The sequence below is a fragment of the Sorex fumeus genome, unplaced genomic scaffold (assembly GCF_029834395.1).
Source record: "Sorex fumeus unplaced genomic scaffold, SorFum_2.1 ptg000100l, whole genome shotgun sequence".
NCBI classification, from domain to species: Eukaryota; Metazoa; Chordata; class Mammalia; order Eulipotyphla; family Soricidae; genus Sorex; species Sorex fumeus.
This window is the reverse complement of record NW_026606157.1, coordinates 1,221,036-1,233,057: the sequence shown is the minus strand read 5'-3', so window position 1 is coordinate 1,233,057 and position 12,022 is coordinate 1,221,036. Positions and strand designations below refer to the sequence as shown.

Here is a 12,022-nt window from a genome sequence, read left to right as displayed (position 1 = left end):
TTCAGTTATTTTTTTTTGTATCTTCCATTCTAACCACCCCCTCCTTCCTTCCCCTCCCCCCAACATAAGTACCTTTTGAGAATTTGTAGTTTATTACAGATTGTTTCTGTGTTTGTTACAGTTGTTTCTTTAGAGTTTTCACTGTTATGCAGTTTTGCAGTCAAAATGTACAGCCTAACAGTCATAATTTTAAAGTATTAAAATTGTAGGCTTGACAAATACAAAACCCTACATGACCCTTTTTCTAGTATGTCTGTGAATGACAGACATAAATATTTAAAGACCATATCATTTCTCTTACATTATCCACCCCACAAATCTCCCATTTTAGCAAGAAAATTTTCTAATTTTAACACGCTAGCATAAAATGAGGGCAGAGGGTTATTACTTAAATTACAGCAGCATTTTAATTGTTTATTTTAAGGCATAAATCTGCAGAAACATTGTCATTCATAATAAATTATTTGGAAACAATTAAACATTAGCGTAGCATAGCATTTAGAATAAAGAACAGTATTTTACTGTTGATCAACTTACAGTGCAATTAAAAATCATTGTTAGTGGGGCCTGAGAGGAAGTATAAGAGATAAGGTGCTGGCCTTACACACAACTGACCCCATATGGGTCCCCAGCACCCCATATGTTCCTTGTAGCCCCACTGGGAGTGATCCCCAAGCACAAAGGTAGTAGTATACCTTTAGCACCACCAGCGTGGCCCCATCCCACTCTCAAAATCATAATAAATGAAAATTAGAAAATAATCCAAATTTTTACCAACGTTCATCTGGTGCGATTCCAAGGCCAGATTTCACTTCTTGGCGTTTGTTACTATTACTGCTGTTCACTGTTGGTGTGTGCTTGTGAGTCCTTGACTCCTATTCTGATTTTTAAATGATGAGATAGAATTCATTTTTTGTTTGGAGCTGAACCTCACAGTGCTTGGGGCCTCTTCCCAGATTTCTGCTCAGCTGTTGTCCTGGTAGTGCTGGGGTGGGAGTGAGGTGCAGTGCAGTGGTGGTATCAAACCTGGCCTCTTGTCTGCGAAGCACACGGGCCACCCTTTGGGCCATCTCCGGCCCCACACAGAGCATTCTTCAACAGTGGTTTGGCTTTTTACATTTTTGGGTTGGTTGTTTGTTTTTGGGGGACCACAACTGGTGATGCTCAGGGGTTACTCCAGGTTTGTTTTGCACTCAGGAATTACTCCTGGTGGTGCCCAGGAGAAAATATTGGATGCCAGGGATGGAGCCCAGGTCTGCCCCAAGCAAGGCAAGGGCCCAACCCTCTGTATTACTATTCCAGCTCCTAAAAGGTAGTTCTTAATGATGATTTTACTATTTAGAGTTGGAGAGGTATGTTTATGGACACGTGCACACACACACACACACACACACACACACACACACACACACACACACACGAACACTAAGATTTGCAACTAAGTTCACAAGCAAGTGACCGATCTTGTCAAAGTATAATTCAATTTTCTCTCTCTGACTTATGTATCTATTTTTGTTCCAAATCATTGATTGTCTCGAATAGAAACAGAGAATGGAATATGGTCCCCGACCGACTGACACTCCCGCTGCGCCATCACCTCCCCCAACACCAGCTCCTGTTCCTGTCCCCCTTCCTCCTTCGATGCCAGCACCAGTGCCTGTGTCAAAGGTCCCTGCAAACGTCACCCGTCAGAACAGCAGCTCCAGCGACAGCGGCAGCAGCATTGTGCGGGATGCTCAGAGGCAGAAGCAGCTTCCGGTGGACCGTGAGTTTCTCAGGGAGGCCAAAGCCTCATCTCCTCTGGAAGTGTTGGAAGCTCGGTTGAGCCAAATATTTATTAGCGGGCCTTGTCTTTTAAAACTACTATTAACTATAAGTACTCGTCTTTTTATACTTACATGGAGCTTCATGGATTGCCAAGGTTTCTACCTCCAAAATCATTCCTTCTCCCTCTTCCTCATCTCTTTCTCTGAATATGAATATCTCCTGGGCCTCTGTTCTGATCTTTTCCCCTTATAAACATTTTTATTGCAGATGCTCTATCTGTGTGTCTTCCAATATTGCTTTGGAAGATGACTGTAGAAAAACCAGTGATCCAAATTTACCTTCTTAGCAGATCTCATCTCTGATACCCAGATAAAAGTATTTATTAACTTTTGGGCTGAGAGTAGATGATTGATTCTCAAAAGGATTCGAGTGAAGGTACAGCATGTAGAGCACTTGCCTTACACATGGCTGACCCAAGTTTGACCCCTGACATTCGTATGAATAATTCCTGAGCATATCGAGCCAGGAGTAATCCCCAAGTACTGCTGGGTGTAGCCCAATAAACCAAAAACAAACAATACAAAAACATTATCATTGAATCTCCATTTTTTCCCTGCTTCTTCTCATCTAGCAAATCAAGGGCACATCTCTTCAGTTGTGAGCATTCTTAATCAATGAAAAAAACATGAAGTTACTATGCATATTCTAGAAACCCTGGTTAATGCAGTAAATCTAAGTCCTTTCATACATTTCTTTCTTCCCCAAGGTCTAGACTGCTTAAATCACCTTCTTAACCATGTTGTGACTTTGCTAGAAAAAGTAATGGGAGAATGAAGTTTTAAAAAAGTAATTGACTCTATTAAAAAAAAAATTGTGTGCTTAAGTTAGGTTTGTGTATATTTTTTAAAGATAACATTTTTTTCAGTGACACTGAGGACATAGTTTTGAGATGAGAAAATTCTCCAACTGTTTTTATTCATCTCGAAAAGGAACATTTTCCTCTTCGATGTGACTTCTTTTTTCATTCTCACCAGGAGTTTGCAACATTCCCCTCCTTTGATACATCAGCACAGTTATCACTGACACCGTGGCACTTTTTTTCCAGGCCATCATAGACATCCAGTCCCATTTAACAGCCTGTGACTTGGGACAGTTTGTTCTTTGTCCCAATCTCAGAAACTAAGAATAAGCTAATGGGAAAGAGGCACAGTTAGAATACTTGCAAGATAGAAAACTCTCCTGATAATTGTGACTCATCATTTTCAGTGTCTGTTTTTCCTCAGCAAAAGGGTGAGTCTGATATATAACATAGAAACATCTTCCCAGGGTGTTTGTTTTTGTTTGGGGTCCATAACCCGTGGTGCCCAGGGCTTACTTCCGGATCATTCCTGGGGCCATGTTTAAGGCAAGTGCTTTCTGCCTGCTATGATCTCTCCACCATCCCCAAAGTTAACACACGTATTTGCTTCTTTAAAATCATAATTTTTTTTAGCTACTCATAAAAATCTATTTTTAAAGCTATCCCAGTTAAATTTCTTTTTACAAAACAGGTATTTTCTGGATCCTTTTTTCTTGAGTACATTTTTGGAGAAACTTTTTTCTAAATGAATGGTAGGGCTTTCTAGAACCAGATGGAAATGTTTGTTTATTGATAGTCAGATTTCTCTCAGAACATGACTAGTATGCCTATTCTCTGCTACTGCCTAGACTTCTGATAAAAGTAAAATACAAGGAACTGTGAAGTAATACTCATAAAATATTATCAGATGCTCAGGAACAAGGAACAAGTCAGCACACTTGCCCTTTAAGTGTAACAAGGGGCCAGAAGCCTTGTGTGGCCTATTCAAACTAACAGCTGGGAGCCCCTGTCCTAGGAGCTCTTCAGACAACTCCTCTTAGCACTTTTGAGGAGTCCCTTGCTTTGGTTATTTTGCATTTCTTCCATTTCCTTTGAAATGTGAGTCCTTTTATTTCAGTTGGATCTCTTGGAGTAAAGGCAGAGCATTGTCAATGAAAACCAATAGCAGGAGCAGATTCAAAAAGAGAATTCTGCTGTCTCTGAGAGTTCCTGACAGTGTGACCATACCTGTCCTCCTCTCCTGATCCTGTGGCCTTCTGCTGGATGGTTTGTAAAAGAAGAGGCCAGTGTCTTGCGGGTAGCATCCTTAAGGGTAGCAGTACACGCGGCCTGCCCACTGAGCCCTGCCCTCTCCCTTCTCTCTCTCTCCAGGTGTGTTCTTTAGACTCTGAAAAGTCTGAAAAGTTCCCTGAATACTGGAGGTGTTAAAAATATAATTACTCAAACAACATTCTGACTTTTTCACATGTTCACTTGTTTCCCAGGGGTACAAAACACTTCCTGAGTGAGACATTTTCCATGGAAAAAAACAAAGGTCTTAGAATAGTGTTTACCAAACATTCTCTTAGTGACCAGATCATGGTCACTTGCCAGGTTCATTAGTTAAGTGGATTTCTGTATCATTTTCTTTATTGTTACGCAGTCCTCAAAGGTGACATATAAATAATGGAACTATATGTATCTAAAATATCTAAGCACATTATTCCTGGTTTTATATGTATCATATGAGTAATGGAACTATATGTATCTAAAATATCCAAGCACATTATTCCTGTTCGTTTCTTCCCTGTTTTTCTCATAAGGGCATGTTTTTCTCATAAGGGCAATGTCTGTAGACATTGTTCCCATAAGTGTAAACGAGTAAGGGAGAGAGACAACAGTTATTTAATTAAGGAAAATTAATCAAAGTTACCCACCTAGCCCCCATACAAACAAACAAAAAAACAACCCTACATAAATTATGCAACTGATTTAACAGTAAGATTTTGATAGATCCTTTCTTCCTTTTGGACTTCCCTTTTCTTTTATAGTCATTTTAGGAGTTTTTGTGCTGATGCTTCTCAAAGCCTCTTAGGGAAGCTCTCCACAGGATGCTTCATTCATTCATTCATTTTGTTCACATTTGTTCAGTCCCTGCACTGTTCCAGGTAATGCAAATGAAACAGGTATAAATCTGTTTTCTCCTGGACCATATGCTTCAATGAAAGGAGATGAACAAGTTGTAGCTAGAGAATATTAGGAAATGCTGAGTGTTAAGAGGCTGCAGAGAGCTCTGTGGGCTGCATGCCTGTCTTGCTTGCAGGACTGGGCTTAAACCCTGGCGCTGCCAGGTAGTCTTTGAGCTCCACCAGAAAGGGCCCAAAAACACAGACAAAGAAAAGAGTGAGAGATTGAGTACACAGCACACTCCCCCGACGCTAAAAAGTGCTTCTGGAAAGGCTTGCAGTTGCGAAGAGTTGGGTGAAAATTACAGTTGGGGAAAGTGGACCCCGTGGGAATTGGGGAGAGCATACCAGTCCAGCTTCTTAAATCTGAATGTCACCAAGGAAACCATTGTAAGCCGCTGGAGAAATGGGGTCCAGACAGAGAGTCAAGGCCCAGTGGCACGGTGTGGGTTGTGTAAGGTTCAAGGTTGCATTTGAACTGTGATACCGAGAAAGGGACATGGAGAGTTGAACTTGGAGAGCATGAAAGCCGTGCCGGAAGCAGACACCAGATGGAGTGGGAAAGGTGGTTGGAGTTGGTTTGGGTTGAGAGGACTCGCAGGACTTGTTGCTGGGGTAGATGTTACAGAAAACCAAGGGGAGGGAGATCCCATCGGGTTTTGCTCACGAGCCAGACAGAGAGAACTGTCACAGTTTGGCTGGGAAGCCTGGCCTGGAAAACATCGTGGCTGCAGATTTCGTGCCTAGAGCCAGGCCCTTGTCTTGCATGCGGCTGCCCAGTGACAGTGGTTTAAGTCCCGACACTACGGTGTGGTCCTCGGGCACTGCCAGGTGAGGGCCCTGGCTCAAACAAAAAAAATACTCCCAGAAGATCCTTAGGTTGGAAACACTCTATTTAAGATATGTAACAGACACTAGGCATGTAAATTAATATATCAAGTCGAAAGTTGGCACGTAGAGTCTAGAGTCTAGGTACTGGAGAAATAGCCTTTTAAGTGGCATTGACAGTTAAACCGTGAGACAGGTGTCACTGCCCCTTGGTGGTGTATATTCAAGCCCAGAGCACACAGAAAGTCAGATGCAACCAAGGACTGGGACTTTTCCAAGTGAGGACAATGGAGGAGCAGAGCTCGGAAATGATTTTAATAATTGATCATGGAATCCATGCGGGCTGAGGGTGGGAGCGACGAAAGAAGAGAGACGTTCTAGACTCACGGCCCGCGGGGTTCAAGGGGTCACGGGCATTCAGGGAAAACCACCTCTTCTGTGTCTGTGTCCAGGAAGGAAGTCCCAGATGGAAGAGGTGCAGGACGAGCTCATCCACAGACTGACCATTGGGCGCAGCACGGCGCAGAAGAAGTTCCATGTTCCCCGGCAGAACGTGCCCGCCATCAACATCACCTATGAGTCCTCCCCAGAGGATGTTAAGGGCTGGCTACAGTCGAAGGGGTTCAGCTCCGTGTAAGTCTCATCTGAGTCAAACGTGCATTGTTTTCAAGTGGGTCACTGAGACCTCAAAAATGACTCTTAGAAAATGTCAGAGCCCAAGTTGCATTTGTTCCAAACTCAGGAAATGACCTGAGCTATTTATAGCTAGAAAAGGGGGAGGGGAAAACCGAACCAGAATTGGAAGCAGAAATCTCTCGCACACAAGGGCACTCGCTTTTCTAGATGGCCATGTCTGTTCCTCACTGGTTCCTTCCGCAGACTGCCTCTTCCTTCTCATTCTTCCTCTTCGTGTAACATAGACCTGGACGATTGTCTGGCTGACATCTCTGGACCGAATCACTCAGATGGCATGATATTAATCCTTGGGGAAATTTACAAACATCTTATGTGCGTTTGGTAAAATTCATTATTTAAATCTTGTTCATGGTCCAGAGAAATTGAAATTTTCTAAACTCGCTCACCAGCATGACTCAGAAACGAGGTATGTCCACTCCTGATAGTCACTAGGAAGTTATCTATTCTCTCTGGGAAACACCGAATTTCAAGAAAATGACACTAAATGAAAAGGATACTAAAACAATTCCATCCTAGCTTCGTATAATTAACAGCTTCTGGCAATCATCCTCAAAGATCTTTTCTATTATTACCCAGTCTAATGACTACAGTGCTGGGTTTCATGATTCATATACAACACTTGGGAAAAAGAGGGTGTAACAGCACCGGTATGTTTTCTCTGGACATTATTTCTGATATCCCGTTTTTCCATTTCTTTGATTTTGCAGGACTGTCAACAGTCTTGGAGTACTAAATGGTGCGCAGCTTTTTTCTCTCAATAAAGATGAACTGAGGACAGTCTGTCCGGAAGGGGCTAGAGTCTTTAACCAAATCACTGTCCAGAAAGCTGCATTAGAGGTGAGTACAACTGGGCAATGTGCATCTTTCTGCAACCCATCAGGAGTGTGGACAGCAGATTGAAGAGCCGGAAGTGACTGTTAGTATCCATATCAGTGAACTATTTCCCATTCATGCAGATCTTCACTGAATTTAACTTAGTTTTCATTATCTGTCTTTGGAAACCACCATCATTTGCAGAGGAATTCATTTGTTGTAAATTATTTTCAGTTAACATAAGTGCTCAAGTACGTGCTTGAGCATGCATGTAATTTTGGACACTGAATGAAAAGTCTGATGTTATTATGTAGATATGTTAACTATTTCTGTAGGAATTTTAATTTTGACATAATAATGAGTGTTTTCTTGGGAGAGTAAATGACTTCAGAGGCCATAACCCTTCTGCCTATCCTTAATTAAGGATAAGGAGAATATAGTAGGTTAGAGGTTATTGGTTCTGATAACCTTGTATGTCTCAGACCTGCTTATACATCTCAATCAGATGGAAACTGTTAGGTAGAGGTTGCTGAAAATAGGGAACCCTGAGTAAATGTTTAGGCACAGCATTTGTATGAAAGCAAGGGAGTAAATGTTTTCTAGACTTCATATACTTGAACTACCAACAGCTTTAGTCTCCCTAATGTGGACTAGTTAAGCGTAGAAGTTTCAAACTGACATCTCACAGTGTTCACGAAAATTGCACTTGGGCTGAGGTGAAAGAGGCTAGGCTTTGGCATGAAATCACAGTTACCTCTAGAAGGCTGATATCAATCCAGTGTTGAACTCGAAGTGAAACAGTGCTGTGCATCTTGTCCCTACAGTAGAAATCACATTTGCCTCAAAGCTCTTTTTCAATGGCATTAACTGATTTTCTCTATAGTCACCCAGGACTAATTATTGTATCTTTTCCGAGGTAGCCATATTACCATTATAGATTCCAATTTTGTTGAGATTCTATATTACTTCTCGTAGGTGTGGTAGGACGTCCCAGTTTCCTAAGACTCCTGGGTTCTGGTAGTACAGACCACCTCCTTGTCCCACCACCTACTTTCTTTCCAGTCTCCTGATCCCAGCTCTGTGCCTATGAATTGAGGTGGAGAGACCCTGCCTGAGGGTCTCATCTTCTCAGCACCTTCACACCCCTCACTTCCCAGCTTCGGTTACCTGTTACAGTATTCATTTCCCTGTTACAGTGGCCAGAGTTTTCTGTTGATGAAGAGACTGTGTAGAAACTGAAGATAGGACCTGGGGGAGAGAAATTGGCATAATACAATATTTTCAGATTTATATGAAAGGACTAAATATTCTTACTTCAGCTAGGGCCCTGATTTAGAATCTCCTAAAGGCATATCTTGCTTGCCCAAAGGAAAGGTTGTTGATAAGTTACCATTTTATTGTACACGTAAAGCCTTTCTCCAGGTATTCTAGAACATTCCACATGCACTATTATCATACTTAGGTGGAAGGTCTCATGAATGAATTGTCTCGAGGCACTTTATAAATGAAAATCATGTGAATGTGATTGTGTTACTGAAGTTCAGAAACATCACAGACTTGAATGACCACCTCAAGAGGTGGTCTTCTTCAAACATGCTAACCTCTCAGTGTCTGTATTGCAAACCATAATGCCCCAAAGTTGAGAGAGAGAGAGAGTACGGGGAATATTGACTGCCATGGAGGCAGGGGGAGGGTAGGAAAAGGGGGGTATACCGGGGATATTGGTGGTGGGAAATGTGCACTAGTGGAGGGATGGGTGTTTGATCATTGTGTAATGTGAAACATGAAAGCTTGTAACTATCTCACGGTGATTCAATAAAATAAAAAAAAAAAAAGAGGTGGTCTCCTCAAGAGGGTACTAGAAGAAAGCAAAGGCCTTTCACCCCTGCCATTTCTTGAGTGACTCGCAGCCCACAAACTCATAATCATTTTGTCTGCACTGTGTTTATTTTTCAGGATAACAGTGGTAGCTCTGAGTTGCAAGAGATTATGCGAAGGCGACAAGAGAAAATTAGCGCGGCTGCTAGTGACTCTGGTGTGGAATCATTCGACGAGGGAAGCAGTCACTAACCGTTGAATGGTTTACGGTCTCCATTGTTCTTGACATCGTTCCAACATGCTCTGTTTTAGGAAGCCGTGAAGGCAATGTCAGACTCTCATTTCTTGACACACCTAATTTATCTCCATAAAGACACAAATGCAAATTTAAGGAAGTGGAGGACTTGCTTCTGGGCCCATTATTTTTATTAATGCTGAAAACAATTTTTAAACAATTTTTTTCCTGGGGCAGTATTTTGCCTTTTCTTCTCAAGATCATATTTAGTTTTGGGAACTAAATTTTCACCCCCATCTCAGTGTCTATTCAGACCTTTGTGGATTGTGGTGAATTTATTTATTGTAAGAAAATAGAAATCTTGTCCCAGATTGGAAACTCTCAATGAGTGTAATTTTGCCTGTGACTTTGATGCCTGACCCCCTGAGTACGGCTTCCTCTCAGGTACCCTCTGCCTGCTACATCTCCTGTTTCAGATACTCAGTCATAGAGCCTTTAGATTTATGTAGGAGTTCTTTAATGCCAACAGTTTTTTTTTTAAATTAAAGACATTTAATGAGCTGTAAAATGCAACATGGCTTCAGACATGCAATTATAAAGCTCTGAAGCCTTCCCAAGACATTTTATTTGTCATAGCTCTGTTGATCTCAACTCCTTGTATAGCTTGTATTTTGACTTACTTTATATTCTGCTTAGTCTCTCTGTGTGTTCTTCTGTATGAAAAAGCACAAGTGGGAAAGACGTCAGAGATGAAACCTGCCACAGGAAGTTGCCTGCATCGGTGTGTGTTACAGTATTCTGCTTATGGAAGGCTTCAGTTTTGAATACTGATATACATAGTCAAAAAAGAAATTGGGGCCATCTTATGTGTTTATCTGTGTCAAGTTTTTCAGATAATAAGAAATACTTAATTTACACATACCTTAATCTTGTGCGTGATTCTAGAAAAAGAAAGATACTTAACCTCCAACAAATGTTATTTTTGGAAACACGATTTTTGTCATTAAATGTTATATGATTTCACATATATAAGACAGATGTTATGTAAGAATGGTGTATATTTTAACATAAATCCATTTAGAGAGATGATCTAGATGCATTAATTTTCATAGTGCCTTTTTCACGAGTCAGCTGGAAAGTCTGCAATAAACAGTATTTGCTGTATGTTAATCCTTGGCTACTGTTTTACTGGGGACAGGGATCACTGGTGTGTGGTTTGGGGCTTGGGGTAGAGTAGAATGGGAAAAACAGAGGTCTTCGCTTGGTAAAACTGATTCTCACTTCCAGTACTGTGGTTTTGTACACACACATCTGTCTATGGAGAGCTCCACAAAGCCTTCGAATTTCCATGCAATTAGAGTTGAAACCTACAGTTGCTCCCACTCCAGGTGGGGGAGAGGAGCTCGAATTGCCAGGGCCAATGAGTTAATTGGGCCAGAGCAGTGAAGCCTCAACCAAAGCCCCCAGAGAAGGTCTTTGGGAAGGACGGTGTGGGGAACTCAGGAGACTTGGAGAGAATGCTGTGTCTGGCAAGGCATGGAAGCTGTGTGCCCTTCCCCTCTGTCTCTTCTAGTTATATTCTTTGTAATTAATTAGTGATATAGGGGGACATGGGATTCCTAAGCTCTCTATGCCATTCTAGCAAATAATTGAACCTAAAAAGTGTGTCTTGGATACACCTAATAAATAGCACATTGGTTAGAAGCGCATATAATAGTATGAGCTTTTGATGGGGCACCTGAGACCTGAGCGGATGGTTGCAGGAACCTTTGGTCTGTAGATGGTCCTTAGGCAGAGGGTCCAAGTAACTGCCCGGAACTTGAGGCCAGTGTTTGAGAGTGGTCTTGGGAGACTGGACTCTATGGAATCTGATGTTGTTTCTGGATGGACAGTGTCAGAATTGAGTTGAAATTGTCAGACACCAGGTGAGATTTCAGAATCAGGTATTGATTGGATGGTGGGGAGGGTGGGGGTGGGGAAAGGGGTTGCCAGCCCACAACCCTGCTGGAAACTGAGAATGTGATTTCTCTATTTCAGTCATCCCTAAAGGAGTATAGTCTTTTTTCATATGTGAAAAATTACACAACACACACTGCAAAATGCCTCTCACAAGTCACTTTATTTTGTGGTTCCTTTTGGGGAGGTAGGGGGCTGCCCAGGTGGTGGTCAGGAGGTCAGGGACCCATGATCCTTGGTCAGCTGGACTCAGATCAGTGTGAGGAGGAAAGCCTGCACAGTTACACATAATCTCAAGTCAACTGGAATTCAACTCTCAGACTTCTGTATATCATGCAAACTGTTCTCCCCCCTCTGATATCAAGGACCAACGTATAAATATATATAAACACACACATATATATACATATATGTATACACAAATACATATATGTATATGCATTAGATGTGTGTATATACATATATGTATATAGGTTTCTGTGGTCACACTGAGTGGTGCTCAGGACTTACTCCTTCAGCCTTCAGGAATCACTACTAGCAGGGCTCAGGGGACCATATGGAGTGCTTGGGGATCAAGCCCAAGTTGGCCACAATGCAAGGCAGGCACCCTCCCGCTATACTATTGCTCTAGCCCCCCAAGATCCATTTTTAACATGAGAGAATACAGAGTTTATGACAGTGCAGAATAGATCAGGTATTTCTCTCACTGAGCTGCAGCGAGGAACTTGGCGCTCATATCCTCCTAGGTGAGGGCCGTGTCTCTGGGCAGGAAGGGAACCCCAGAGCTATTTTACCAGTAGTGGTGGTTACACAAACCAGGAACATTGTTCTTGGTCTCACCAGTCATTTATTCTTGGAGCCTCACTTCAGGTAGGAAAAAAATGT

General features: G+C 42.0%; 1 protein-coding gene across 3 annotated transcripts in view; it reads left to right on the top strand.

The window, feature by feature from the left end:
* The window catches only part of EPS8 (epidermal growth factor receptor pathway substrate 8), a 183,396-nt gene extending 173,045 nt beyond the window's left edge, over nt 1–10,351 (top strand). For all 3 annotated transcript variants that reach the window (XM_056134555.1, XM_056134553.1, XM_056134554.1), the window contains 4 exons: nt 1,543–1,765; nt 6,072–6,252; nt 7,023–7,152; nt 9,085–10,351. In XM_056134555.1, the coding sequence (XP_055990530.1) occupies nt 1,543–1,765; nt 6,072–6,252; nt 7,023–7,152; nt 9,085–9,198 (648 nt within the window). In that variant the 3' untranslated portion in view covers nt 9,199–10,351. The remainder of the gene's footprint in view (nt 1–1,542; nt 1,766–6,071; nt 6,253–7,022; nt 7,153–9,084) is intronic.
* The last annotated feature ends 1,671 nt before the right edge of the window (nt 10,352–12,022 follow it).